General features: G+C 49.0%; 1 protein-coding gene across 1 annotated transcript in view; it reads left to right on the top strand.

The window, feature by feature from the left end:
- LOC133341183 (tRNA (32-2'-O)-methyltransferase regulator THADA-like) overlaps positions 1-13,873 on the top strand; it is a 70,950-nt gene that overhangs the window by 18,378 nt on the left and 38,699 nt on the right. Inside the window, exons 12-14 of the mRNA XM_061549637.1 lie at positions 4,289-4,480; positions 13,068-13,219; positions 13,667-13,819. Coding sequence (XP_061405621.1) covers positions 4,289-4,480; positions 13,068-13,219; positions 13,667-13,819 — 497 coding nt within the window. The remainder of the gene's footprint in view (positions 1-4,288; positions 4,481-13,067; positions 13,220-13,666; positions 13,820-13,873) is intronic.

The following is a 13,873-nucleotide window of genomic DNA, read 5'->3' as shown; positions in this document are numbered from 1 at the left end:
GTATTCAATTATTTACAAGTCATAAACCATTATAAATTTGCTGTGCCCCTTGTATGGTTACTGTGGCTAAAAGCAGCAATAGCGGCAGAGTGGCCCTGATTTCCACAGCGTTCCTTACGATCCCAGAGTAGACCATCAGGTGGTGGGGGGTGGGGGGGGGGTCCTCTGGAGGAAATGTGCTGCTCGTGGTTACAGCCCCACGCGAGAGCCGCCCCTGCCTTTGGGCAAAATTATCTGGAATGCGATACTGGCGATTAGGCCTAATTACCTGGCATTTTGGACCCTCCTGCTGTAATTGTGCATTAATTGGATCCACGGATTGGGCCCCTCCTCTTCCTTTTCCTGTCGGCACTGGCACGAGGCCTCCCAGCTGGCGACCCGTCATAGCCCCTCCGCGGAGTGGGTGTCGGGAGCCGTTACGTACGGGGGTGTGTGACGCCAGGGCGTGTGACGTGAGGGTGTGACGTGAGGGTGTGTGACGTGAGGGTGTGACGTGAGGGTGTGTGACGTGAGGGTGTGACGTGAGGGTGTGTGACGCCAGGGCGTGTGACGTGAGGTGTGTGACGTGAGGGTGTGACGTGAGGGTGTGTGACGCCAGGGCGTGTGACGTGAGGTGTGTGACGTGAGGGTGTGACGTGAGGGTGTGTGACGTGACGCTGACGTAAGGGTGTGACGCAAGGCGTGTGACGAGGGAGGCGCCACTACCATCGCATCAAGGGTTTGCCATCCAAATGCGGTCGCGATGAACGTCGGATGTTTATCTGCAGTTGGGGGACGTAATTGATGCCGGGGGGTTGTTTTTGTTTTTAGCGCAGAAGAGATGTCGTAGAAAACGGCAAAGGAAAGAGAAAACCACAAAACATATCCAGTTAAAAGGCTCCCTTAAGTTTAGTAATTTCACTAAACTACCCGCAAAGACAGAATTGTGTTGAACAAAGTGGTTTCCATGGATATATTAACTCACGGCTGAGGCTGAGAGTATATTGGTATAAAAATAACGTTGCCAATTTTTAAGTCAGCGTAGGCTTTGGTGAAATGTTTTTCATATTATGTTTCTCATGGTCACGGCATGAAATCGTCTCTAATGTCCAACTAAATGTGCTGCCGAAGACCTTTAAAGTTTATTTTGAACCCCGGGGGTAGGTTGACGGTACAGTGGATTGCGCACTGCGCCATGAACCCGGTGTCATGAGTTCAATTCCCTTACCGCATCTAACGTGAGTGGAAAATTACATCTTATATCTATATTTTCCCACCGGTGACCAGTGTGGTGAAGTATGGTTGAACAGCCCCCATGACTGACACGGCATGGGGTAGGCTTTAATCCAGCAGTGGATCTTGACAAAGGGTTGTACACTTTTTACATGTATCTTGCAAACAATAAAAACCAGTCCCGTCGTGGTGTCAAGGTTATGCACAAGTGATTGCTGCCGATCCTAGGCCCGAACTGGGCCATTCCTGGGCCAGCAGAGCCTTGCTCCCCGGTGCCCATGGGAATGACGAGTAAGGCAACCGATGTCGCTCTGACAGGACCAGGAGAATCGTCCCAAGTTCTTCTCTCGAATTGACTTTGGAGTCGACCTGCCGACCGGAAAACTCTTGTGGCACCCGCTCGTGTCGCTGGATGGACCGAGGCGGGGGAGGGGGGTGTACTTAATGAAACGCTCCCCATTGTTTCAACTGCCGCGCCGGGGGATCGAACCGGCCGACCTATTGATTTGCCGTGGCGAGTGCCCGGAGCGTCATTGCATCGCGGCAGCGGCGCTCTATGGGCGAGGACGTTAGAGCAAATGAGCGGTGCGGGATTCGCGAATAGCAACCAGGAGAGCCGTTTCGCAACCTCTACTGCCGGTGGACTTTCATCGCCAATCGAGCGGTGGCTGTGTGGAGTTGATGTTGAAATTTTGTCTGCTTCCAGTGCAGGGCAGAAAAAATTGCAATCATCCAAAATATTGGTATTGGGCTTCCCAAAATTCGTTTTGGCCATTTGCTCACGTACTATGTTGCCGGCACCCTGGAACGTTGCGGGCCAAATTTGTCTTCACGTTGTGACGCTTTAGAGAAAATCTCGCTTTTCGTTGGAAATCTTGGTCCGCATCACAGAGCAGCCGTTCTCTCACCGTGTTGTTTTTCTAGGCGTGTAACAGCTGCGTTTCCAGTGTTCGGTGGCTGATTTTGGCTGGAGTCGTGGCAATAACTGAAAATATCAGTGCCTTGATGTAGCTGTGTTCGCTCATTGTGGAAAAAAGCAATGTAATTGCAGGCTGTTTACCATCTTGAGACGCGTTGAAATGTGATGTGATTAGTTTCTTAGCGCACATCAAGAAGGCAAGACAAACGCCTTTACGTGGCACCATGAGGTTCATGTTTTCCTTCCATTTAGGAAACACGTTTTCTTTGTTGTTCTGCATTTGTGAAACGTTCTGCCTTTGTAAATCCAAAACGTTCGTGACAAGAATGGCACAAAATAAAAGCACTGATGAAAACCACATTGTAATAAGTAATGTTTTGGAATGTCGGAGCCCGTAATGAATAAATGCGGTATACGGGAAGGCTTCAGACTCGGGCCCTGTGCGTTGAGACCTACGTGTTTAAACTTCACAAAGCCACGTTATTATTTCCATAATAGAGGGGTTGTTTTGGGTTAGGTCGCGTAAATATATAAATGTGTCGTTAAACCCGCCACCACCCGACAGCCAACGAGTAAGGGATGTCACGTAAACAAAACATGCCAATTCGTCACTAGTACAGCACTAACCGGTGTGTTGGAGAGCCAAGCCACAACATTTACAATCTGAGTACGACGTTTCCCCAGTAATTACAACTAGCATCATCAGGCAGACAGCCAGATTTGTGTAGAAATCCTCCTGTTTCGTTCCTTAAATAGAGGGGTGGATGTGATGACGTCACTTGTGAGCCCTTCACGTGCGAAGGGGGGGGGATTATTGAATGCATATCAATGACAACGGGTATCCATTGCCGGTTGGGTTATTTGTATGGTGACTGACAAACATTATGCATGCACATTGTTAACGACTCATATTACTCGATCTAACGCAAAACAACTATATTTGGATGATATTGGTCGTGACAGCCTATGTGTTAAACACTGTTATTATTTGTCTCATACTTATTTGTACGATGCCTTTCTTTTGTATTTTGTAACATGCATAACTCAAGAGTGGTGAAACGGATTATTGGGAGCAAGGGTGTAGTGGTTATTAGCAATACTGCGCTCTAAACCTAGTAACCTGAGTTTGATTCCAGAGGACAGCTCCTCTTCTCCCCCGCCCAATCAATTACATCAACCCGCATTGACCAGCGTGGTGAAGTATGGTCAAACAACACTCATGGCTATCACGATATGGGGAAGCTTTCATTCAGCTGCAGTGAATTGATAAGGAGATTCAAATTAATAATTGTTATTATTTTAAAAAGAGGCATATTTTAAAAAGAGGCATATTACTAAACTTCAAATCTAGAATTTCCGAGGATATTTTACACATTACGATCTATTTCATAAATATACATGGGAGATCAAAAAAACAATACATATTATTCTTAAAAATAAATTTGGTTAATTATTAGTAATATCACGTGATTAATTTATTAGTTTTCATTTTAATTTATTTTATTTTTTACCTACGTGACTTTACCGAAAAAACCAAAGAGTATGAATCCTCGGCAAACCAGGAATAATAAAAAATATTCAATTGTTGCTGCAGAATTCTTTTGTGTTTAATGTTGTACCCTGTACTTTGATGCTTAATGTTGTACCCTGTACTTTTCTGTGGGCTTAGGACACAAGGCCATTTTATAAAACATTGCATTTTACATATGTTATCAGCTGAAGATTGATAACATGTGTAAGATGTTTTATTGACGGTGTTATTTGTGAGTTTCAGTGTCTGTGGTGAATCATACATCGCAAAGACTAATGTTGAAATGATTCCCGTGGGGGGGCGGGGAACTTAATGATCTGACCACTAATTGATTATCTGGGCAAATTTTTGTTGTGAGCCCTCCACCACCGGACATAGCCAGACAATTCAGAGTGTCGCTTGTGCAACAATTGAACGTGGCAGTTGTTATTGTCTCAGCCTGAAGAACAATTCTCACAACCAACTTCAGCATTTAGAAATGAGGTTTCGCTTGAAACTGCATCGGGCAGCTTCAGGTCAGAGAGCAAGCGGTCAGAATAACCGTTGTCTCCCGTGTGTCACGACACCGCAGGAGCCGTAGAACTGGACATCCATCTCAACGACGGCCCGACTCTTCTGTCTTGCAGGAGCGATCATGGCGCTGCGTCGGTGTCTCACCGAGATCCCGGAGTCTCTCGTGCTTTTTGGAAGCTCCCAGAATTCCGCGGCGCAGCGCGGCCTCATCCCCAGACTGGTCGCCATGGCCGCCGCCATCTCGCGCTTCATCCTGCGAGTGCTGTACGGGGCACCGCACGGGGGCAGCACCGACCTCGGCACCGGTGAGGAGCTGTGGCGGGGTCGTCCCGCTCCGCTCTGCGGTTCCCTCGGAAGTTACCCCGATAACTGAGTTACCCCGATAACCGGGTTACCCCGATAACCGAGTTACACCGGTAACAAGTTTATACCGATAACTGATTTGCACCGATACCAATTTACGATAACCGCATTAAATTGATAACCGATTTACACTGAAATCTGATTTACACCGATAATATAATCGATTTCTACCGATTATGAATTTAAACTGATAACCGGTTACCGGTGTAAATTGTTTATGCCGATAACTGATTTACGCCGATAACTGATTCGTCTTCTCTGCGGTGCGTCTCAAGCGTGCGTCTCCCGATGCTGCCCTTTGAGCGCTGCGGAGCATCCGGTTCCAGCTTCTCCGCCAATGTCCACGTTTGGGATCCGCGTCACAGCGGGGACTGTTCAGCGATGCATCACACACGTCCGTCTCTCGCTTTTCATTGTCGATTTCAATTTTCCCAAAAGCCTCTTGAGTTCGTCATTTTGATCCCGACCCACCTTCTGATTGTGTCATTCAGTTGTACGTAAGTTTAGTTTTTGTCCTATGTGTCTCGAGTCCAACTTTGCAGCCTTCTCTTTATTCGAGAAACAAAGGGGGGACACATGGATTAGAGAACATAGCGCAGGTTCGTAGAAAGTGGGCTTGGACAAGTGACATCGCCAGAAGGGATGATGGCCGGAATAACTGCTGCTGAACTATTTGAACCTGAACCGAGACTTTCCCAGGATCGTCCCCCCTTCACAACGCACATTGACCAGTCTGGCGAAGTATGGTTAAACAACGCCCATGACCGACACGGCATGGGGGGGCCTTTATCCAGTACACGGATACTATTAATGTGCGCTTTCACACACACACAAAACACAACAAAGACACACAGATATTAATGCCAATACCGTGCACAAGGAGGTGATGTGGCCAACATTACGCCCAGCCATCTTTGTCTCTCCAGAGTTGGATGTTTCCACCGCTCACCCACGCGCTCATTTCATGGCTGATTTGATCGCCTTTGGTGTGAGCCATGGCCAGGAATTCAACTTGAGGCTTCGTGGTCGTGAGCACATCCACGGTGCCGAGGAGAAGCGGGATGACGCCTCGGAGACTGCAAAGGCATTCGGTGGAACGTTTTGTCCGCAGCAGCAGCAGCAGCTTGTGTGTCTGCTTTAGAACACTGCCTCATGTTTCCAATAAACGTAGCCCCCTGCATTCCTCACCTCTTGAGCAATAATCGGAATTGATGTTAGAAAGCACTACCCCAACAGCAGTGTAATATATATATGGAAATGGCATTTTTATTTGCAACAACACGTCAAGGATGTTATAAATAGGAGTGCTAAATCATTGCGTTGGTTCCGCTGTGGTGACGACTGAACGGGTTCACGGAGAGCGGTGCAACACTGGCCACCTCCTCGCAACGGCGATCTCAGCTTTCAGCGTGACGGTTGTTGTTGTTGTTGTCGACCATCTTCTTCTAAAACAAATATTGTGGGCGGAGACCGCGACGGTTGTGTCAAAGTACGTCTTGACAGTTGTTGTCGTCGTGTCGCGTGAACGTCGCTCGTACTCGGGCCTCTCACCGTGAGGTTCCGCGTCCGCCGTGTAAGTCACTCGGCGATGGTACAGCGCGGTTAAGTCACTCGGCGATGGTACAGCGAGGTTAAGTCAGTCGAGGCAGGTCGTGTGTGGCAGGGTAAAGTGTGGGTACTTTCACCACGGGCGGTCAGCGTGGAAGAGTAGACCAAATACCCTCTAGAGCTCCCTTCTAGTGGAGCACGGCCTTATGTTTTGTTAAATCTTAAATGCGGCATGATTTTCGGTCTGAAATCACTGCACAAAGGATACGTATCACATAGCGGTTGTTTAAAAGACTCGTGTTGTACGAGAGTGGACACTGCTTGTCTTCTGCACAGGTAGAGAAACATTTGTTGATGGTTGTGAAGGCCACTGGACAATATTGCCATTTGATGTTCCAACCAGATATTTTTGTTGCCTTCGGCCGGGTGGAGCAGGAGTCACTTCCCACTGTCTCTTGCCAATCAGAGCACAATTGCGGTGCAATTCGGATGTCAACCGATTCGCATATATTTTTGAGCATTTAAAATTAAAAGTAAAAGCACGCTGAGACCTCGTAAGAACGTCGGTCGTTGAAGCACATGTTACCGTTCAAACAAGTCCTCGTTGTTTTTTCCACGTTGTGTATGACATTGAACCTGCCGAAGAAAGCAAAAAACAAACAAAGCGGTGTGGAATTCTCACGAGGAGGTCGCGCAAGGTAACGGCTTACGGGTTAAAGCCACACATCCCGTGTCACCCTTTGTAACCGGAGCACTTTCAATCGTGGTATTTGTGTAAATGCAAGTAGGGTGGCTGAGCTCGACAATACCCACGACAACAACGGCCTAAGACGTGTTATCCATTTACTTTAATAAATAACACGCTTGGAACCACGGCAGAGCGATCGCATGTGGACAGCATCAATCACGCAGCACGGTGGCCTTCCCGCAGTTGATGTCATCGGTGAAGGTTTTTCTTTAACAGTTTTTTTCTTTGCTTATCTCTACGCGCCCTCGCCCACGCAGCAGTGTCCATGAGGTCACCACACAGTCAGCCGATTAGTAAGTTGCGTGTGACGAGGTAAAGTGTGGGTGCCCTCGCCTCTTACAGGATGTCCGGCCTGCATGGAAGAGTAGGCCAAAGTCCCCCCTCGGGGAGGAGTTGTCTCGAGAGCTCTCTCTCTGGGCTGGATTATGGTATTTGAGTTGAAATGCACAGCGCAGATTTGATTCATACAGCGGCGTCTAAATGCGACCACATCTCAAGGTTCTCTGCAGGAACGGTGGTCAAAAAATCTGTGCCCGCATTTCTAAGAAGTACAAATCATGTGAGAACACTAATCTTATTACGAGCGAGAAGCGGCCTATGGGTTCCGTTTCATGTGAAATGCGCAACAGATGCGCAACAAGAAACATTTGTGGGTAAATTTTTAAATTGGTTGCTTCTTTGTACTAAGCAGCAGATTCCAAAGCTGTGAGGCACTATCTTCTCTGTGCACATTCAATGCGACATGCATTAACCTGGAAAAAGAATACGTATACATCTCTACGTATATGTATGTCACCATATTCCGTTATACTGTGCTTGAAGAGAACGAATAGGACCGTTTAGCCGTGGCGTTCCACGGGGAGGGGAGTGGGGCAGCAGGAGCGGGAAAGGACAGGGAAGCCGGGATGGAGGTCCCCAAGTGGACGGACGGGGAGGCCGCTGCTCGCGACGCGCGGGGGCCCCCCACATGCCTGCGTGATGCCATTCCACTGGGCTTGACTTGTCTGAAAAGTCCAACGTTTCCTGCAAAATATTACAGAGCCGTGGCGCGTCACGGCTACAGCGTGGAAAAGGACCCCTCAGACAGCGCTGTGGCCGTGTGCGTGGCGCGTGTAGCTCGCTCATCCGCTGCCCACGCTTGATTCGTGGCCACGCACGGTGCCATCGGGAAGTGGTGTTTGAACGTCGGTCTACCACCCGGCCTCTAGTGAATACCTGCTACAGTGAATACCTGGTACAGTGAATACCTGGTATAGTGAATTTAGGAACTGGTTCTGGGCCACCACTATGTTCACTCGGCTTCAATTAGTACCTGGCGTGTAAATGTCAGCACTTGGGAGACAACCGGGCGTGGCGCTGACCACGAGTGCCGTACCGGCCTTTATAGGTGCTCGCTAACAGCACTACTTTTCCCAATAGTTTGTTTGGCTTATTTGAGACCATCTTGTTTATATATTCCACTGTTGCAGCCAGAGGCGAATGTGGTGCCGGATCCCATCGGTTCTGGTGCAATCAGGTGCGCAGGATGAAACTCGGTTGAACATAATTCTCCCTGTCACAAGAGAGACCTTGGTGATATTGGCTAGGCACAGTTGCTAGATTTCACTATTTATATTTTGAGATCATTTTTTTTTGTGATGTACTATATGTGTGTGCTGTTTTATATGCATATAGGTGGTACCACATGCTATTTATTTTTGTGCTGGTTTTGGCTCGATAATATACACAATGTTAGCCCGTGGCCTGGAGTTGAACCCAGGTGTCCAGGTTCGTAGTGCAGTGCACCACCACTCACTGATGTGAGCCAGGGTAAATAGTCAATTCTCATCAGTATCTAAAGTAATATGTTGGTGTTTTCATATTGCTCCTAAGAGATAAAGGTCAATCTTGAAAATGCTGACTGCGTAAACTGTGTCTGGATCTGTGACTTTTTTTCGGTTACCATGTTCGTAAAACTATACCGCGCTCATGAAAAACATTCCACAGTCCACTCGATGCAAAGTTACGCACTCCTCACGCGCACGATGTGCCTGTGTAACCTGCACTCTCGATCCAAAAAGAGTCCCGTAGACGCTTCGCTGAGTCTTGGTGAAGGTTCGGACCGCGCGCGGGATCAGATTGTCGCCGTGTTGGTGTTTATTATACGACACTTTTCGAAACCCAAATAGAATTTTACAGCTAGTCAATCACGAGCAACTGCTTTCCTGGAGCGTTTTTTGTGAAAATGTGGGTGGTATTGTCCGCGCATCGCCGAAGTAAGACGGCCTTTTGTCGTGGCCACCCCTGTCGTCAGACGCAATTGCACGGTAAATGCGTCTGTAAAAATTCGTATTGTGTGTCGGCAAACAGAGCAAAATAGATTTTTTTTCTCTCTCTCATCCAGAGCATTAAGATTAACACAGTTCCTTTTGCTCTCTGGGTTAATCCGGCCAGTGTTGATACACGATGCTCTTAGCTTATGCCAGTCTGTCGTCTTGACCGCCTGATTTCACAGACAAAATCCATCGTTATTACACCTAACGTTTTTTAAGAGGATTAAGGTATTAGCTGCTTTAGAAAAGCCGTCTAATCTTCCATTCAGTGGAGAGAAAGAGAAAAAATAGACTATTTGTTCTTTTTCATTTTTCAATTGCCCTCACGGATCAAAAGGAGGATGCTTTAAAACCTGGTGCTTTCACTCCACATAATGGCCCAGGCAATGCGTGGAGCCTCAAGCCCAAACGCACATTGTGGCTCCGTAACTCACACATTCACATGTAGGACAATATTTGCGTGCGCAGCGGTGATCCGATGTGGTACAGTTGGGTCTTTGTGGCCGGTAAACAAGGCAAGGGAACATCCATTCCCGGCTGTTAACCGCCGACGTCCGTGGTGGTGGCTGGCGAAGCGAAACAGTCGTCTTTCTCAAAAAACGACACGAAAACTAAATTTTCAACAACAACAACACCTCCGTCAATAACACCGTGGCCTCGGAAGGCAAGGTGTATCGTAGGTGACGTTCCGGGCAATGGCCCTTCTTCACAGCACCGAGAAGCAAACGTAGCGTCTCTGTAATATTTGGTGCTTTATAAATATGGACGTATTGCGATAGGCGAGGGTATGAATTCATATAACCTTTAAAACAGTCTGCATCAGCAGTAGGCCAAGCTTTCCCACCTGATGACGGACGCTTGTGTTGCGCCCGAAACGTCGTGATTTAATTTAGTTGTTTTCATTGATTTATTTCTATTTTTTACCTACATGACTTTACCGAAAAAACCAAAGAGTATGAATTCGTAGAAGTTTGTGTGCTCCCAAATGGTCATCGTGGCCACATCTAGCGACGCATCCAAACTCCACGCCTTGCTCTTCACCTGGTTTTTCGAGAGCTCGTAAGGATGGGTTTAAAGCGGTGAATGAAGCTGATGACAAACCCCGATATCTCGCAGAGATGAGGATTGGGTCACAAAAGCGTAGGCTTCGGTCAGAGTCCCACGATGGATGTCAGTTGCTCACCGGTTCCGAGAAGCTGTGACAGAGTGGCTGTCTCACAGCTAGGAAGGTTGCGCGTTGGTCGGGTTCAGGGGTCAATTCGAGTTACACTTTGCGCAGAGTCAGCTCTCATTGTGTTGTAGATTCATCCCGGCCGTAGAAATGTCCACCACCGGTTTATGACGAGTTGAGGACTTTCTGACGCTTGTTTGAGTTGAGGGATGTACCGAGTACAGGGATGTGAGTACGTACGTTGAACTTCTTTCGCACCATACGCAGCCAACCTTGCGAATCGGAGGTGCAGGATGTACGTTGCTTACATTTTGTTAAGCAGACTCGCTTAATTATGCCAGTCGTTTTGTGCAAGAGTTGAAAACTGAAAACACGAGCTGAGATATGTATATATAAGTTGAATTCAAACTTATTTATTTTGTTGCTGAAGATGAGAGAGATTTTCACTTCGGCCTCTGTGGAGGAGGCTGTTAACGACTCCAATGGGTGGCTGGCTAACGGCAGTGAGCAGCAGAGTACCACGTGACTCGCACAGAGTCAGGTGGCACCGTGGGGAGCAGAGGTTGTGTATCTACCAGTACCTTTAACACTTGAATGAATAATCGAATTTGTCATTTACATATTCTAACTGACATGTTACTAAGACGCTTTCAATTTGTGTGGTCACTGCAGCAGTTTAACTTGAGATGATCTCTCTTGATGCGAGCGGGCGTTGGGTGGGTCCGCGGCTCTCAATTGCAGCATCTCGAAACTTGTGAACTCCCCCAAAGTTGTGAAGTCAGATCCCACAAACGTGACGTGGAGGAACGCGCAGGACACAGACGACCGGCCACAGGGGAGATCGATCTCCCGCGATCGCTGCGATTGCACGGCGCGCGAAGCACCCCAGACTCTCCCGACAGCGCCCTGCCGCCTCTACCCCTCTACGCCTCTCCGCCAGCGTCCGCTCAAAGTCACGTGTCAAGCAGCCTCCCACTTCTGCTCACCTCTGTTGGTTTAGCATCTTTCAGCTTTCATTTTGAGCTGAACGAGTAGAGCCACGGTGATTGATGGATTTAAATACCATTTAATGTTATTTTTTTGGTGAAATGGACATTTTCTGACTTAGCGCTGTAAACAGGATATGAGTGGGAAGGAGTTTGAAACCTGCCAGTTCAGATTAGTTGAAAACTCGCGTGCTGTGCTAAACACCACTTTCATCGCCCAGACAGTGGCCATGGGATTAGATCCTGGATTGTTCAAGAATAAAACAATGGCAAGATTTCTGTCTGTCACCAAGTTAAAATTAGTTTTAATCTCTAATGTTGTATGAAAACCATCTCATGAGCCCTCCCGTACCAAAGACAGATCACTGCGTGATTCAACTCTGCGTCATCGTTGGCTAAACTATATCACGAAAAGATGGGGGCTGAAAATAATATCTGTGGCCCCATCAGAATTTGAGTTAAATTCCCCCGAAAAAGTGGCGTAATTTTCCCGTGGATTTGAGAGGTCGTTGAATGTGTGCGGGATCCGCCACTGGGTGGCCTCCGTCGCCGTCGTCAGATCGTGCCACTTGGCGAGAGCTTGCTCAGGCAGGCCGCGTGGAATGCGCCCAAGCCACCGCACGGCCCTAACGCCGTTCCCGCGGCTACGATGTCTCACACGACGACAACGGCGGAGGTGGCGGTGGGGATGTTTCGTTGTTATAAGGTGGACGCCCGCCCGCCCGCCTACCCCATTGGTGTGAGCGCATCGGTTTTGAAAAGGTTACTCTGAAAACATGGTCGGGTTTCCAAACTGCACCTACCAGCAAAGCAAAAGAGTTAATCTTCTTAACTTTGGAAAAAAAAAGAGAGTCTGCTATTCACGAACTTAACTTGCAAAAGACAAATAATTGCCGAACATTTTTAGAGCGTTTTGCCGTGTAAGTTGTGCCATCTGAAAGAAGTGTATGTGGATTAGACGCAGTCTGGTTTGTGTAATGTTTTCCTTGGTGTTAGTATCGATGTGAGTGCACTTCAACAACACCGCTTGCCTCTTTAGTCAATCCACTGCCGGATGTGGGCCTCTATGTGTGAGGATTAGTTTGACCATACTTCACCTTGCTGGTCAGTGCAGGTTTTGTGAAGAAAGGAATGATCCATCGAGTTTTTGGGTGAGTCCGATTCTTTCCTTCACCGTGTGGTCCTCGGTGCCACTGCAGCAAAGCCGTCGTACGCGTCGGCGTTTCTCGCGCACTCGGGATCCCCGAGCGGTGCAGCTCTCCCGTGATTACCCACAAGCGGCATCACATTCAGGGCTGGAGAATTGGTCATGACGAGCAGGCGGGCCGTTGAGGGGGGGGGGGGGGTGTGCCGAGCACCGCAGTGTTGAGAAGCGCTGGCCTAGTTCATGGAGTTGAACTCTTTATAACCCCTCCCCACCCCAGTGCAGTGAAGGGTCCCAAACCTGTGGCCTGCAGGCCACACCCAGTGGTCTGCAAGTCCGTGGAAAGTGTGAACATCGTGGACAATGTGTCACGTGGTGGTCCTCATTGAGGACATTCATCCATTTCTTTCTGACCGAGTTTCCGTAGGAATTTTGGGAAGCAGTAGAATGAGCATCTCTGCAGAGATTGCTCTCAGAATGTTAGAGGACGCTTGCCACATCCACGACATGGGAGCATCAACTGTGATGTTTTGGGCACGTGGCTCCATTCTTATTGGTTGACCCCGCCTTGCAAGTTTCTCTGTGCTACATCGTACGTACGTCACTGTTTGTCTCGGCAGATGCGGTTCCCTCCTTTGCAGAGATTGGACGGGCTGTGGAGCGCGTGGTGGCCGAGGGAAAGGGCGTGGACAGTGAGGGGCGTGCGTGGGACGACGTTCTCATCTCGCACGAGCACAGCCACATCCTCTCGTGCTGCTGGCTCACGCTCAAGGTTCCCCCCGCCTCCCCCGCCCGCTCTTTGTCGTTGCTCGTGCCTCTGTCGGGGGAACCACGAGCCGTGTTTTTTATGCGCCCGTCTGGCAGTGATCGACACAACATCAAGTTCGGTTGCTGTTAAGGACTGGCAGCCGACAAAACCGTCCACGTTGATCAAAACCTGGTGATATAGAAACGGGGATAATTAAGAAGCCTTTTCGACCACGGTGATTGCATCACGTTCCGTGTACATGCATTGCTCCCTCTCCCCGTGTGACGTCAATACGTGCGACATCGCGAGATGCCAACAGTACGCACGACGTCGTCAAACGACGCCGCACGCCGCTCATCCACGAGAGCGGGCCGGGCGCGGATGCCCCAGGTGGCCCGGCAGGGCCGAGCCGTCGGTAACTCCGATCCGCGCGCGTGCCCACGCCCGATTTCCCCGAACAACCCCGCGTAGGAAATTGGCCACCTGATGGGCGGCCTCGGCGAGACCGTGCTGCTGCTGTCGGCGCGGGATCAGAGGGCGGCCGGAGCGGGGACGCCGTTTTTCGCTCTCGTGCAAACCATTACGGACGTGCTGAAGCTCATCCTCACTTGCTGCAGACACAAGGTGCCAGCGCCCGTGCACGAGATAACTCGGCATCTTGCTGGTAGAATGTGTTGT

Source organism: Lethenteron reissneri, chromosome 11, assembly GCF_015708825.2.
Source record: "Lethenteron reissneri isolate LAM-NWPU_2019-01 chromosome 11, ASM1570882v1, whole genome shotgun sequence".
Taxonomy (NCBI): domain Eukaryota; kingdom Metazoa; phylum Chordata; class Hyperoartia; order Petromyzontiformes; family Petromyzontidae; genus Lethenteron; species Lethenteron reissneri.
This window is presented reverse-complemented; position numbering and strand designations above follow the sequence as displayed.